Source organism: Mastigoproctus giganteus, chromosome 14 (assembly GCF_048544385.1).
Source record: "Mastigoproctus giganteus isolate SK-2022 chromosome 14, ASM4854438v1, whole genome shotgun sequence".
Taxonomy (NCBI): domain Eukaryota; kingdom Metazoa; phylum Arthropoda; class Arachnida; order Uropygi; family Thelyphonidae; genus Mastigoproctus; species Mastigoproctus giganteus.
In genome coordinates, this window is record NC_143588.1 from 34732887 (window position 1) to 34749775 (window position 16889).

The following is a 16889-nucleotide window of genomic DNA, read 5'->3' on the forward strand; positions in this document are numbered from 1 at the left end:
ATCAATAGGTTTCGAAAATGTCGATGAAGAGGATGTTAGAAATTTATTGAATGCAGAAGATGATGGTTTTTCAGTGGAAGATTTAGAAAACCTTGTTGGCAACGAAGACAAAGATAATGAAGACGAAGTTAAAGAAGTTCCTGCCGAAAAAGTGTTACCAAACAAAGATTTAAAAAGCTGCTTAAATGACATTGAAAACGTTTAAATTTTTTTAGTGAAAATGATCCTGATTTAGGAAGAAGTTTTATTGTTAAGCGATCAGTGTTAAGTGCAATAACTCCGTATAGGCAATTGTTAAATGAAAGAGAAAAAAAGCATAAGCAATCAACTTTAGACTCATATTTTAAAATGTGATTTCACTTTGTAAGTTGAATGTTTATTTAATAAAACTTTTCTTTGTTCGAAAAAAAAAAGCTTTTCATTTTCTTTACGTAGGAACGTATCCCTATTCTGGCCATAGTATTTTTACCTCTGAAAACGAAGTTTCGCTTAACGAAGTAATTTCGTGGAACGCATCCTATTCGTTATTCGAGGTATGCCTGTAGTCTGCTTTTTCTGACAGCAGTGGACTAGATTATCAAAATGCTACAGATCAAAACACAATAGATATTTTTACAAGTTCCGATTGAGCTCCAGTAGTCGGGTCATTAAAGGTTCTGTTATGGTTAGCTATGAGATTAGTAGTGTTAACAGTCAGCACGAGTTAAGAATTAATTGTATATGCAAGAGAAATGTGCTGGGGCTCGGAGGAACAATTTTAGTCAGAGAAATTGTAGAACCAGCAAAATAACTGTCCTTTAGAACTTAAATTAACAAATAACACTTTTTTTTTATCATTGGAAATGTCATCTAGTGAAAAAATATTATTTCTACCATGATTATTAGTGAGTTATAAATTCAAACTGTATGCAGAGTAGGGCTTGAAATCGAAAATTTTATAAATTTTACCATGGGATAAATACAGAAATCAGATCACTTAAAGGCTAAAGAGATGCATATAAATGAAAACAATATCTAGATCTGGGCTCGAATTAGAAAATTTTATAAAACGGAACACTTGTCAGGATAATACATGCAGAAGGCAGTTAATATGTATTTCAGAATTGTTATATAAGTGCATATGGTGATCCTGAATGGCATTATGATGAGCATTCCAAGGGTCTTATACTGATTCTAGTGTAACTAAAAAACAATGAGATGTCACATATTGCATAAGTAAGCAGTAAGATGCATGGCATCACCGAGTTCTTTCAGTCATAGTATAATAAAATAGGCTCTGCTTATTTTATTGAAAATAAGTTCTGCACATGTTAATAAAAAGAATACTATTTTGGTACATAGCAGAACTTATTTTATTGTTTAAAATTAAAAAAAAATTGGTATATATATATTTTTACCACTTTGGAAGAAAGATGTCTCGACAAAAGAATATGGAACTCACTAACTATTTAATCAATTATAATACCCTTCACCTCCATTTCTCCAGTTGTGGAACCCCTATTTTTATGCTACAATATAGGATTGCCATTTTATGCTTATGTAGAAAGGATGTTTTGTGCTTCAGAGATAGCAAGACATGGAAAATTATCTGATGTAGATTTGATTGGAATTTAATAAATATATTTGTTTTGTAACAGAGATATCGGATATCTCTGTTACAAAAACAATAGAATGCGCATTTTTGTTCATTCGTGAAATGTATACGTGAAATGTTCATTCGCATAGAATGCGAATGAACATTTCACGTATTCTTTAGCAGTTTTAAGTATTCTTTATTTAAAAAAGTTATTCAGTGTATGGTAGCAGAAGAATTTAAAGAAAAAACAAACTTGAAAGTAACGTTATTTTTCATGAAATGCAGTACAACCTCTATGTAACACGGTACTAAGGTGTCAAGAGGCAACCTTAACACTCATGTTATAGCTGGAAATAAAATTTAAGTGGTCTATTTTCCAATTTTTTTAACATCAATAGACAATGACTAAAAGATAATCTATTAAGCAAGTATTTTTATGTGAGAGTATGTCATTTCACAGTCCCTCCCTTCAGTTTTATTATTTTGTTCGGTAGATGAAATGGGTTAAATGTTTTAAATGCAAATTCAGTACTTTAAAGTAAAAATATTAAATAGCAATGCTTCATATATTCAAAATTTAAAAACTTATTATGATCCTGCTTCTAAATGAGATGTGTTTACAGGGAATCCAGTTTACAGTATAGTACATAAATAGTAAGGAACAATTCAGCCTCGTAATGACAGGCTGCATAATCTAACAATCGCTGTAGCTGAGTGGTAATATGCCAGGGTATAAAAGAGAAAGCTTTTTCCCCCCCTCCTATTGGGTACCCTCGAGTTATGCAATTAAGATATTCTTGAAATTCACAGCTTTAATTTCTTTTCCACTTTACAGTATGTCTTTAGATTTTGCCATTCGAAATGTGATTTCATCCTTGAAAAGAATATCATATGCTGTTTTGTAAAAATTTGTAACTGAATATATAGCACACCTGACAAACATGGCTGATTCTACTCTCCTCTCGGGGAGAGACATGTTTAATTTTATGAGTATACCCTGTGCAATTAACATTTCATTGGTGTATTTTTTAATTGTGACTGATATTTGAGACGAGGTGGGAGAAACAGCCTCACAGAGTGAAACCATTGCAATAATTGGTTTTGATGTTTGAGGTATTGAGTTTTTCTTTTGTTAGTTTCTGTCTGGATATGTGTTTTATCTTATGTTGGGTGGCCCCCCTGAATGTTAGTTCAACTCTGCCATTGAACTCCATGATGATACAATGACATGTAACTTCCTTTTTTCAATAAAAAATGTTAAAATATCTTAAATTTGATTTGCCTTCTTTAAGTTTCTCTCTATTGCTATTGTTATACACTGAAAGGACAGAATTCATGAGAGACCTGGTTCCTGCGTAATGCGACACTGTCACCCCTCTCGCTAATGGATGAACCCACCGCTTGGCAGGTATAGACGGTAATTCAATGTCAGTATAGATAAACATCGTGAGTTAACCGACTTTGAAAGAGGGATGATAGTGGGGTGCCTGATGCATGGGTTGTTCCATTGCAGAGGCGGTACAGAAATTGCATTGTCCCCATTCGACAGTATCAAGAGTGTATTGGGAATATGCCATTTCCGGAATAACATCTCATCATGGACAGCGCTGTGGGCAGAGAAAGGTGGTGGATGAATGTGGCCGTTGATGTCTGTCTTGCATTGTTTGAGCCAGCTGGAGAGCAACAATGGCACAAATCACTGCCAACTTTAATGAGGGAGGTGACCAGAAACATTTCCACCAAGACCATCAGGCGATCATTAGCTGCAATAGATTTTGGGAGCCGCTGACCCACCAGAGTCCCATTTCTAACACCATAACACAGGACTCTGCACCTCAACTGGGTGAAAGAACTTCAGCACTGGACCTTGGATGATTGGAGATAGGTCTCCTCATCTGCGTTGAGCGGACGGGAGAGTGCGTATCTGGTGGAACTGCATGAAGCTATGCACCCATTATGTCAACAAGGAACTGGCAGGCAGGCAGGTGGATGGTCAGTAATGGTCTGGGATGTGTTCAAATCGCACATGTTGGGACTTCTGGTACGTCTAGATGCACCTCTGAATGGTTCAGATTATGTGTCCAACCTTGTAGACCTGCATCCCTTCATGGTCATCGTACACCCACAGGGCAATGGACTCTTTCCGTAGGACAACACGCCTCCCCACAGAGCCACAGTGACTAGAACATGGTTCAAAGAGCATTCCACAGATTTTACCACCATGGAATGGCCTCCCAGTTCACCAGACATGAACCCTATGGAATGTCTTTGGGATGCTGTGGAAAGGTCCGTTTGAACTTTGAATCCTCCACCGAGGAATGCAGCAGAATTATGAACACCGGTGCAACAAGTATGGATACTAATGTCTATTTCGAAATTTGTGTATTTCCATAAGCTGCATTTTTTTTTAAATGTTCCTTATGGGGGAAGGGAGAATAATTATACTTGCGTTATATCCAAAACCTCTGTATAACCAGATGCAGTTTATCAAGGTTTAACTGTGGCTTAATGAACTGCTATTTTCTCAAGGTAACTTTTAATAAACTTTATTACTTTTATCAGTCAACTAAATCGGTTTTAAAAAGTAACTTGTTACTTGTGTTGTATGTTCAGCATTCATGTTTCCCTGTTATCTGCTTATTTTGGAACCCTCACCAAAGGACCATGTATTACTACAATACTTTTGCTGTTGCTATTTTACATGGTAATATATAATCTTTGGCTACAACATAATTCATTGTTTTGGTACCTTCATCTGTAAATATTGTTTATAATAATGGTCACAGTTCTAAGAATTTCTTAAATTATGTCACCTAAAATACAAACGAAGATTTTCTTAAGTTGAAATAAATGTATTCTTTGCCTCAAAAATGGTTCTGATTGTTAATAAACACAAGTTGAGACTTCTGGTACAACACTGTGAAGGCTAATAATTTTTTTTCCCTCATTTGTAAGCAATAGATTCCAAACAGCGACTAGCTAAGCAAAGGCAATTACTGAATAGAAGATTGGGTCTGGAAATGGCAGAATGTTTGGGTTTAGACACAAGTGAAATATTTTCCAATGATGATTTAGAAGAAAAATTACCTGCAATTGAAGAAAAAAGAACAGTGATAGAAACTAAGGTAATTTTTCATTTTTTAAGTTAATCAAAATATCTTAATTTTAGTTTACTAGTACTTATATCTTAACTTAATCTACTAACAGATGTGGAGTCATTTTGCCTCCTTCCCATGTCTTTTTCATTCTGAAATCATTGTCCATTCTATCATAATTCTCAAATGATCAATTTGATTCCCTTTTGCCTCTGATTTTTTACCTATCAGATGGTTAATTTTTAATTTCTAAGAATATCCTAAACCAAAAAACCATTCACATGGTGAATTATGGCCTCTTGTTATTTGAGGTTTTATAGGTAAAAAAGAAAAAAGAAATTTACTGTGATTTATTCCCCAATACTCCTTCAATGTCAGAAACACATCACATGATTAAAAATATCAAAATGTATAATTCCACATAATCCATTTTTAATTCTTAATACAAGAAAAATGGCCAAGTGGAATCATAACACTATGCATTTTGAAAAAAATTCACTGATTCAGAAAAGGGTGTTTCTGAATAATTTTCTAATGCTGATTTCAAAAATGACTTCCATTTGTTTCCATCATGTCAGGTTTCTTCAAAAATCATGAAAGGAAATTTGATTTTTCCCAAATAATAACAAAATGCTACTTTCCCACACTTTTATATTTAAATACATGTTGAAAGCACTATTAAAAAGGGCAGTGTAGTAAAAAGTTCATTAAACACAGGCCTCTCGTTTTTAAAACTGATTTTAAAACTTGAGCATCTAGCAATAGTCAGCCATCACGTTGACATTCCACCTCCTCTGGTTCTTCATATCTTGAATGTCCCGGTGAAACTTCTTACCCTTCACTAACGATTCATAGATTTTCTGGGAAGTAGTTGATATGGGAGTGTTAAAAATGTACCTTGATGCTCACGTTGCAGCCCAGCTTCTTGAGGCATCTCTAGCCAGGTGGGCAGGAGCAGCAGTGCGTAGCACACGCTTCTTGATTTGACTGGGGTTTGAGCCTGTGACCACCAAATATGGAGGATGCAGAAAGGTCAGGGAATGACAACCGCATATCCCTGGAGCAATATGGCCTTAGTTACTAATGCTCCTAAAAACCAAATAATAACAACAACAATGAAGTTTGCCAAAATATTTTCAACTTGGAGCCCGTGACCACCAAATACGGAGGATGTGGAAAGGTCAGGGAATGACAACTGCATATCCCCGGAGCAATATGGCATTAGCTGCTAATGCTCCTAAAAACAAAATAACAACAACAACCAGTTTCTTGAAGTTTGCCAACATATTTTCAACTTGGAGCCCATCACCACCAAATATGGAGGATGCGGAAAGGTCAGGGAATGACAACCGCATATCCCCGGAGCAATATGGCATTAGTTGCTAATGCTCCTAAAAACCAAATAACAACGACAACCAGCTTCTTGAAGTTTGCCAACATATTTTCAACTTGGAGCTCGTGACCACCAAATACAGAGGATGTGGAAAGGTCAGGGAATGACAACCGCATATCCCTGGAGCAATATGGCCTTAGTTGCTAATGCTCCTAAAAACAAAATAACAATAACAACCAGCTTCTTGAAGTTTGCCAACTTTTTTTCAACTATATGCTTGTAGTTTGGACCCTTGTTGTTCCCTAAGAAGTTCTCGCTAACAGACCCGAAGCTAATTCATGCCTGTGTTTCTCTTTTATTCATAGTTCCCTCAAAATCTTGGTCCTTCATCAGTTTTTGAATTTGAGGTTGAACAAAAATGCCTTGTTTTAGCTTTTTGGGTAGTCAATGGGAATTTAGTACAAAGGTAGTTGAAGCAGGAGACCTTCCTGAGGTAAAGCTTTCACAAAACCTCCATAACTGTTATGATTTTATTTGGCAGTTCTTCCTATATTTAGAATTAAATGGGGAGTGGTTTTATGTTTTTAATTATAAAATGATTGAAAAAGTTATGGGATGTAGTAAAGATATCATGGAGTTTCAAAAGGGCATGATTGTGAGAGCCCATGCGCCGGGTGCTTCCCTATCTGAAATGTCACGTCTTGTCAGTTGCTTACAGTCCACTGTGGTTTAGGTGTGCAAAGAATGGTGTTGAACTGGTCAAACTACCTCCTGCCAACCAAACTGTCAAGGACTTTGTATGGGCTCAATGGCAGGTCACTGTATGACAGTTGACATCATAATATAATATGGTGTATACAAGAACAATATCCCAAGTGACGATGTACTGCAAAACACTCAACATATGGTATTCCACAGCAGACAACCCAAGAGACAATCTCTCCTCACCACTGAATGCCGTGGTGTCAACAACACACTGGTTGGACAGTGGAAGGCTGGAAATGAGTGTGCTGGTTTGGTGAGTCCAGATACCTGTTGCAACATGTTGATGGGTGCTTTTGTGTGTGGTGCAAGCAACACAAGTTCATGGACCCATTGTTCATGTTGCCCACTCTCCAGGCAGCTGGCAATAGTTGCCTAATATGGGACATGATTTGCTGGCAAGAATTAGAACCCCTGATGCGTATGGACCAACGTTTCACTGGTGAGGTCTACCGGCTGCTCTTAGGAGATCATGTGCATCCTGCCACATTGCATTTTTTCCAGAAAAAATGGGATCTTCCAAGATGATAATATGCCATGTGATCGGGCTGCCACTGTGCACAAGTGAAGATATTACCCATCTTGATTGACCTCCACATTTGCCTGACCTCAATCCAATTGACCACCTGTGGAATGTTTTGGAATGGGAAGTGAGGTGTTTGGACGCACAACCATAATCTATTCTGATACTGTGGAAAGTCTTGCAGGCAGCATGGCTGCAGCCCTATGGACATCTTCTTGCCACTAGGCAAATGGTGGCTGTTATCTGTGCAAACAGTGGCCTAACATGGTATTAGGGAGGTGGTCATAATTCAGTGGTCAGTGAGTGTATATTGCATGTACATATTTCCTCAGACTCACAAAACAAATCTGAAATATTTTGCTTACATTATGGAATATTAGCAAAATGATGCAACGAAGCAATCTCGTAGTACGCAGCAAAAAAAAAAAAAATAAATAAAAAATAAATAAAGTAACCATTGTTACTTCCTTCACTTAATTTATCTAATGCTTTCAGGTAATTACAGTCAGTCACTCTTTGCCCGAAGGAAAATTTTTGAACATCTGTATCTAGTCTATAATTATTCCTTCTCAATTTAAATTTATGTCTCCCCGACAATCTCATATGACTAAGTATAAAAATTCCCTCAGCATTTTACTCAATCAGGACATCCCTCATCTCATTGATGCTTTGCTTTCAAGCACTGTAGCTTACAGTCTGTCTTGATAAGAATGCCCATTTGTGCAGTCAACCAATCACTCTACTTTCTTTGTGCCGTCTCCAACACAACCAACCATATCTTCCATACAGTGGGATCTCGAAGCCTGTATGCGATATTCAAGGAGTAGCCTAACCATTGCTTTATATACAGGAATAGTCACCTTGGTCTCTACTGGAATATTTATATTATTAATATATTAATACTTAAATGGTACTCACAGATAATAAATCAACAAAAATATTATTAAGAGCAAATAATTAGGAGGATTAACCATTTCCAAGAAAATAAATCATCTGAAATGTGCTGATACTGCTCATGTGTGATATAGAGTAATATTGAGTAATAAGTATATATTGAGTATTCTTCATGTTAAAGAGGACAACGGTACCAGGCAGCAGTTTTTCAATAAATATTGCATAACGCATTCGTATTTGTATATTAAAAAAAAAATAAATAAAAATTTGACTGAATCAGAAGAAGTGGAAACTTGTTGGAAAATCAGAAAGGCACACAAATGGTACTGGAAATCTTCAGAAGAGTGAAAAAAGTTGATAGGTGTGTAATTTAATTTCTGTTCAGATCCTTCTGCAATTTATCCTTATCATGGATATCATAATTTTATCTTTCACAGGAGTTACCTGTAACTAACTCACAGGTAATTACCCATTTCACCTTTGGAATCACCTGTATAAATTCTATTTTATAAACATTTGCACATCTCCAGTCTTTTGGAGTATCACTTGAGTCATTACAATAAATATGGGTTTTGACAATTTCCTCTTGACAGTGAAGTGATTTTTTCCAGTTCTTGTGAGATTTGGCTTTGAATCCCACTGGAACTGGAGGAATTCTTAAAGGCTTCTTCAGTCAAGACTACAGTTGGCTGATTTCTGGAGATGTGTGCAGCATAACTCAGAAATAATTAATGATCATAATCATTAATAATAATAATTACATGTAATTTTTACCCATGAATTGGAAAATAAACAAATTAATAACGGATAACTATTACTATTACATTAAACAGACGTTATAAATATAAAATTAGGTTTATGAAACTGACAGTTTTAACAAATTTTATAAACTACAGAATGAACATTCAGAGAATAATCCATATATGCCTCCTATAAATCTTTACCTGACAGTAAGACAAAGCAATCTCTTATTGGTGAGGAGGTGTTTCCCCCCAAAAAATAATTTCTTTTAATTTTTTATGCCGTGGTTCGCCTGAGTTTGCCTTCACATCTGGTTCTTAAGATATATAAAGCGTAATTTATGCATCTGGTTTAGATTTAAAGCAAAATTTATGTATCTGTTTCAGACATAAAGCATAATTTATATTCCTGTAACAGAAATAACCCTTTATGAGGAGGAGTGAATGGCATGCTGGGACTCAGGTGTGCTATGATTGGCTCTACTCCATTCTATAATGTCATCATCATCATCATCATCAGCCATTTTCAATCCACTGCAGGATAAAGGCCTCTCCAGCAACTTTCCAGTTCCTTCTGTTTTGAGCACTGGCCATCCATTTACTACTCAGAAACTCATGAATTTCATCTATCCATCTCCGCCTTTGTCTTCCAGGTTTTCTTCTAGCTCCTCTTGGGTACCATTCTGTTATTTTCTTAGTCCATCTGTCATCATGTCTTCGAGCTATGTGTCCTGCCCAAGACCATTTTAGTTCTTTAGTTTTGATAAGAATGTCCTTTACTTGAGTTTGCTGCCTAATCCATGTGTTTCTCTTCTTATCTAACAGTCTGATTCCCAATATAATTCGTTCCATTCTTCGCTGTGTAGTTCTTAGCTTCTCTTCCATTCTTTTGGTGAGTGCCCAAGTTTCACTTCCATAAGTCATGGTGGGGAGTATACATTGGTTCATTATTTTATGTTTCAGACAAACTGGGATATTGCTCTTCAGTATGTGACTATATTTCCTGAATGCTATCCATCCAAAATTTATTCTTCTCTTGACTTCCAGCCATTTATCATTATTACAGCTAATAACTTGTCCCAGATAAGTATATGACTCCACCTTTTCAATTACTGCTCCTTCAATCATTATTTCCCTTTCCGTGGCATACTTGTTCATCATTACTTTTGTTTTAGCCATATTCATCTTTAGTCCAAAATCCTTACTAACTGTGCATAACTGATTAAGATTTTCCTCTAATTCTTTGGGATCATGGCTTATGACCACAATGTCATCTGCAAATCGTAAATGGTTTAGGTACTCTCCGTTCACATTGACTCCTTTCTGCGACCAGTCTAATCTTCTGAAAGCTTCCTCAAGGGCAGCAGTAAACAGCTTCGGAGATATTGTGTCTCCTTGTCGAACTCCTTTCTCGATTTTAAATTTGCTACTGTCTTTGTCTAGTCTAATAAAGGATGTAGCACTCTCATATATTTTCTTCAAAATCATAATATATGGAGTATCTATGCCTTGTCTTTCCAGTGCCCGAAACATTGCCTTATGCTGTATGGAGTCAAATGCCTTTTCATAATCCACAAATGCCAGGCATAATCGTATTTTATATTCATTTGCTTTCTCCATTAGCTGTGACATTACGTGAAGGTGATCCATAGTTGAGAATCCTGTCCTAAAGCCAGCTTGCTCTTTCGGTTGATTCTCATCAAGTATTCTTTCTAATCTATTAGTAATGACCCTTGTGAACAACTTGTAGATATGGGATAACAAGCTAATTGGTCTATAATTTCCAATTTCTGATTTATCTCCTTTCTTATGCAGCAAAACTATGATTGCATTATTCCACTGCTTAGGCATCACACCTTTTCTAATGCACTTTGTGAAGAGCCTTGCCAGTTTTTGTGTTATGTCTCTTCCTCCCAATTTTAACAACTCTACAGTAACTTCATCTTCCCCCGGGGCTTTCCGATTCTTCATTTTCTTCAATGCATGTTCTACCTCATCAGGAAGAATATCGGGTATGTCGTATGTGTTGCTACTTTGCAATCCATGTTCCCCGCTGCTGGTGTCATTCCCTCGCTCCTTGTATAATTCTCTATAGTAGTCTTCTGCTATTTGAATTATGCCTTCTCTGCTGTTTATAGGTACACCATCGCTATTCTTCAGTTTCAGTATCATTTGTCTTTCTGTATTACTGCTCATGACTGCTGATTTAAATCCTTTGTTTTCCCTTAATGCTTGTTCTACTTTTCTTGTGTTAAATCTTCTTATGTCCTCTCTGAGTCTCTTTCTAATGGCTTTGCATAACTCAGTATACTCAATTTTCTCCCTGTCAGTGTTTTTCTTGCTCTTCATTTGTCGTCTTTGGTTCATCATGACAAGTGTTTCTTGACTAATTTTTTCTTCTTTGGATTTCTGTTTCCCTATAGGTTTCTTGGGCTTTATCACTTTCAGAAAGTTGTAATATTCCTCGTCGATATCTTGGTCCTGAGCAGTTTGCAGAAGCTCAAACTTGTTCTTAAGTTCCAGTACATACTGCTTTTTCTCCTCCTCTGTTATTTCAAAGACCTTTGTATTATTTACTCGAGTCAGTTTTTTCCTTTCCTTTCCTACATCTATATCAAGTGTACATCTTACCATTCTGTGATCACTTCCAACATTTACCTTATTCAGGACGGTAACATCATTCACTATATATCTTCTGTTAGTGAGGATGAAGTCAATTTCATTAGTAGTTAATCCATTTGGACTGTTCCATGTCCACTTTCTGTTCACCCTTTTCTTGAAAAAAGTGTTCATTACTGACAGTCCTTGAGATTCTGCAAATTCCACAAGTCTTTATAGGTACATTCTATAATGTAGTGCACACTAAAAAAATTTAGTGCCTTGCATTTCTAAAATCACTCTAGAGTTGCATGAGTGTGCAGTTTAGAGGGAACTATAGTATGGAGATGGAGGGAAAGAGCAGAGTAAGGAAGTGTAGGTTTGTCTTGAGTTATTTTTGGAAAAATTTATTTTTTCAGCTTTCATAACATGCAAATCAGATTGAAAACACAAACTTGTACAGACATCATACATGGCAAAAAATGTATGAGCTGGAGTACTGACACTTGTTCATAGTAGTTATCAACCGCATTCTCATTTAAAGGCTTTAGTAAAAGTTATTTTTCATTATTGTGGAGGAAAAAGTGTTAGGCTATATTATTCCTTTAAAGTTTAAACATGTAGCATTGATATTATTCTTTGATCTGTTTGAAATAGTGCTAGTACGATCTGTAGATTTTTAATGAAATTAAAATTTTTAAATTATATTTCAGTAATTATAAAATGTATTGTGCACAGCCTATTCATAAAATACTTTCTTCCTTCATTGTGTTCTTACAATTTTACAGGTGGATTTAGCAGAAATTGTCCAATCTCAGATATCAAGTATTAATCCACAGGACATTAATAAATCGAAAAAGCGAATAAAACTTTATGGCAAACAAAAATCAAGAGATTCAGTGGAAGCAAGGAGTGATAATCAGAGGTATGATTGTTTTTTTCTAATTAAAGTTAATCTGAATAATGGCTTTATTGTATTTCTTAGAGTGTTAAGTCTTATACAAGGCAATGCACACTTGACCGAGAAACTTCATTGATTCTTGCAAACAGCGATGTTGATAGCAGTGTCATTTTATACTTGTCTCCTCATGTTAGCCATACTTGCATGATATGTTTAGTGATACTGCAAGTTGAGACATCCTTAGAAGTTGATAAGGTGGAACCATGATGTGTAATCTTTTTTTTTTTTTTTTTATTTTATTTTATTTTGAAGGAATACTCGAAATGGGCTAGTGTTCACCAAAGACATGTATACAGTTTGAGATTAGATTCAATTACTGTAAAAAAAATGTGTATTATATGAATAGTCTGCTATACTGCATTTCTGGAGCAGTCATGAAATTGTGAACAGGGTTCCTTATGTTACTAGGCTGCCTGACAGTCAGACAATCAATCAGTCATCTGAACAAACTTGAAGTTTATTCTGAATGTATTTACTGCATTTTTGTGCTTGAAGTTTTACAAGTGAACATCAGTGTTGTTAGTATATAGACAGCCATTCATATACACCTCTGCTTCCAAAAAGTGAGCACAAGATAGATTCCAAAGATACAAAGTATGGAGAGGTGAGGTTTCCTCTACATATTTAGGACTTCACAAAAGGAAGGAAAATATTTCTTGACCAAATTATGATGTGCAATGAGACAGTGGCCCATCAATTCACTCCTGAGAACAAATGGGCATGGAAAGGTATGGTATTACGCAAACTCCTTGCTGATGAAAAATTCAAAACCTAGAAGGCTGCTGCTGAGATTGTGGCTTTGGTCTTCTGGGACTCTGATAGGTTGATTTCTGCACATTTGGAACATGGTTCCATGATTCCATGACCTCGATTAAGTGGTTCCATGACCTCGATTAACTCTCTGTGACCTCTCTTCTCCTGACAATGAAGGTGAAGGTTTGTGTTGTAGAAAGATCATCCTGAGAGGGGAATCATTCTTCTTCACAGCAATGCTCGCTTGCTCTCAGTAAGATCATTGCAACAGTCAAAACTTCGGGGATCTCGAATCCTACATCTTATAGTCCAGGCATGTTTCCTTCAGTTATGTACCTCTTCAGTTTGTTAAAAGAGTTTTTGGCAGACAGTGGGAACAGAAGTTTGAGTTTGAGTGGGAACAGAAGTTTGAGAACAGAGATGTGCTCTCCAGTGGCTTCATACCCATCTTAAATAATTCTATGCTGCAGGAATAATAGCACTTACTCACCAGTGGGTAGGAGGAAGTAGTTACACACCAGTAGGAAGTATGGGGACGTACACTGAGAAGAATGCCTTATGTGTAATAACCAAGATGATTTAACATAACATGCCCTGATTAAAATTCTGATGAAATTTGAAGCCCAAATTCTTCCCATTAACTTATTATCGTATTAGACTTGCTTACCTCTCCAAAAGTAATGGAGAAATGCATCATGTGCTAACTCTTACACTATCATAAAGCCTTCCATCCATTTAACAATTGGTAATATGAATTCTGTGAGTGATTATCTGTAGAGCAGTCCCTTTGCTTATGTTACTGATATGAGGGCAGGTTCTGTAGAGAAATTTGGAGAAGCTTACTGTGTTCTCAACATTTCTAAGGCTTTCAATCAGGTTTAGTGTAAAAGGCTTTTAAATATGCCTTCATATTACCTACTATTTTTCAATTTTTGCATTGTATATGATTATTCCCTCATTGCATTGAACCCTCATTGTATGTGAAATTAAGAGCATAGATGGCTATGTTCTTAATTTCTCAATTAATGTTAGATTTTTCAAAGGGTCTGGTTCTTCTGCCTACTCTTTTATTCCTATATATTGAGACTTCCATTGAGAAATCTCTGTTGTTTTGCTGATTATTGTACACTACATTCCACCCTCCAGTTCAGCAAAGAACTGCAACTTCTGCAATATCCACCACTATGTCCTTAAACAATGATTTGAGATAATTCTCCACTACAAAAAAGAATATGTAATTAATTTCAACATTTCTAAAAGCCAATCCCATCTTATTTCATGCCAAATGGAGTGGGCTCCTCTGATGCTTATCTTCGTCAAGTGCCAATGTATCACCAGGACATAAAGGTGGATCTAAGAGTGGATTGAATAATTAAATAATTACACTCTATTTTTTTTCTGATTTTTATAAATGACAGACCAAGAGATAGAGGGCATGATGTCAAAATTTGCAGATGATGTGAAGATTGAGAGAGAGTAGTTAATGAACAGCACCAAGTTCTTGTTCAGAATAACTTGGATATACTGCAATGACCTGTAAAGTGGCAGCTATGTTTTAATGTAGCAAAATACAAGGTCTTATACTTAGGTAATAGCAACCCAAAAATAACATATACACTTGGTAGGGTTGAATTAAAAACAGTATAAGGAGAAAGGGATTTGAAAATTACAATACAGTTTGACATGAAGTTCTCTGAGCAGTGTAGAACAGGTGGCAAGGAACACCCATCGATGATTTTTGGTGTCCTATCGATGATTTTTTTAACATTTGCTTGTAGAGATAGGGTAGTCATTATCCTGCTGTGAGCCATTTGTAATGTTGCACTATATTTGGAATACTGTGTCTAATTATGGAAAGACTGAATATGTGTTCTACAGAGCTTGGCAACTAGGTACCTTAGAGGTGACCTTGTAGAGGTTTATTAAGAGGGGATAGTAAAATAAATGAAGGTTAGTAAAATGAATGAAGGTGAAGTCTTCAATTATAAATGATTCCAGAACTAGAGGAAATAAATTCAAATTAGCATTAGCATTGGCAAATGATGCAAGAAGGCAAGCTTATGCAGCATTAGCCAAAAAAAAAAACAAAACAAAAAAAAAAAAAAAAAGATGCCTCCCATTTTACCAGTTCATTCCCTCCAATACATTTGTCTAGTCCTTCCATGAATTTTTTAAACTATCAACTTCTACAATAACAACAGATGGAAGTTACAATTTCTCTTCAAGCAATCAACCACCCTCTGGCTGGCTTAAGGCAAGCTTCCACACATCTATTCTGCAACCATCCTTCCTCAATTTTTATTTGTGCCCCCCCACCCTTGTGTGTGGTCTGAGCAAGAGGAAGAATCCCATTAGCATTGAGCTCGCTCAATCCATTCACATCTCAAAAAGATCACCTTGCAGGTGCATAGTCTCCAGATGCCACAATTTACAGAACTGAAGCTTTTCTTGGTAAGTGCACCCCTTTTTTCCACTCTCAGATCTTGTTGCCTTTCTCTGTACACATTCCAGCAGCTCCACATCTTTCCTAAAATGAGATCTCTAGACCTCTATGCAGTACTCAAGATGTGGCCTGACCATTGCCTTATGCAGTGGGATATCACCATTCCTCTATATCATTGATAAAACCCCATGAGCTGTTCTGGCAGCCTGTTATCATTACTCAGAGAACTCTATATCTGACTACACAATTACCTTCAGGTCTTTTTCATTTTCCACTATCCCGAGTGTAGTACCACACAGTTTGTGCGTTACTCTGAGGTTACTGCTACACATATGCAGTACTTTGCAGGTACAGATTTAGACTGGATTCTAGGAAGTTTTCTTTCAGTTACTAAGTTGTTAATTTCTGGAATAAATTGTCACCGTGAGTTGTTGATGCTTACAGGGGAAATTCAAAGGGCAGTTGGACAGTTACCTACATGAGGAAAGAAGTATATAGTTTATATCATTTTATTTTTTATAATAATTTCTTTTTATTATTTCTTTTTTATAGATTTTTAAAATTTTTTTGGCGAGTGCTACAAAAACCAGGAGAGGGGGGGAGAGAGAGAGAGAGAGAGAGAGAGACTTAGACTGAATTGTCAAAAGTTTTCTTTCATCCATTGAGTTGTTAATTCTTGATATGTTACCATCATTGTATTAGTAGTGGCAAATGATGCAAGAAAACAAGCTTATAAAGTATCAGCCAAAAACACACACCACGCATGCATGCATAGTTGCCAAACCATACCTTCCAAGAATTTCTCTACTTCTTCCTTGAATTTATTCAAACCACTCACATCCACAACAACAAACGGTAGTTTGTTCCAGCAATCAACCACCTGCTGGTTGAAGGCAAACTTCTGCACATCTATCATGCAACCATCCTTCCTTAACTTGAATTTATGCCCCCCCCCCATGGTGGTAGTCTCAGCAAGGGGAAGAATGCCTTCAACACTTAGCTTACTCAATCCATTCAAGTTCGTCAGCTCTGCAATCATATCACCTTGCATCATATCAATTGCAGCATCTGGAGACTAACCACCTAACAGGTGGTTAGTCTCCAGATGCTGCAATTTGCAGAACTGAAGTCTTACTTGGTAAGACCTCCCTTTTGTTCTTTTCACCAATCTTGTTGTCCATCTTTGTACCCATTCCAGCAGATTTACATCC

The 16889-nt window shown here is 36.3% G+C and overlaps 1 protein-coding gene across 4 annotated transcripts in view; it reads left to right on the forward strand.

Moving 5' to 3' along the window:
* The window catches only part of LOC150075060 (TATA-binding protein-associated factor 172-like), a 934682-nt gene that overhangs the window by 69404 nt on the left and 848389 nt on the right, over positions 1-16889 (forward strand). For 3 of the 4 annotated variants that reach the window (XM_090388242.1, XM_090388245.1, XM_090388243.1), the window contains exons 5-6: positions 4532-4701; positions 12310-12446. In XM_090388242.1, coding sequence (XP_090244368.1) covers positions 4532-4701; positions 12310-12446 — 307 coding nt within the window. The remainder of the gene's footprint in view (positions 1-4531; positions 4702-12309; positions 12447-16889) is intronic. The other variant, XM_090388244.1, reaches the window with a different exon arrangement.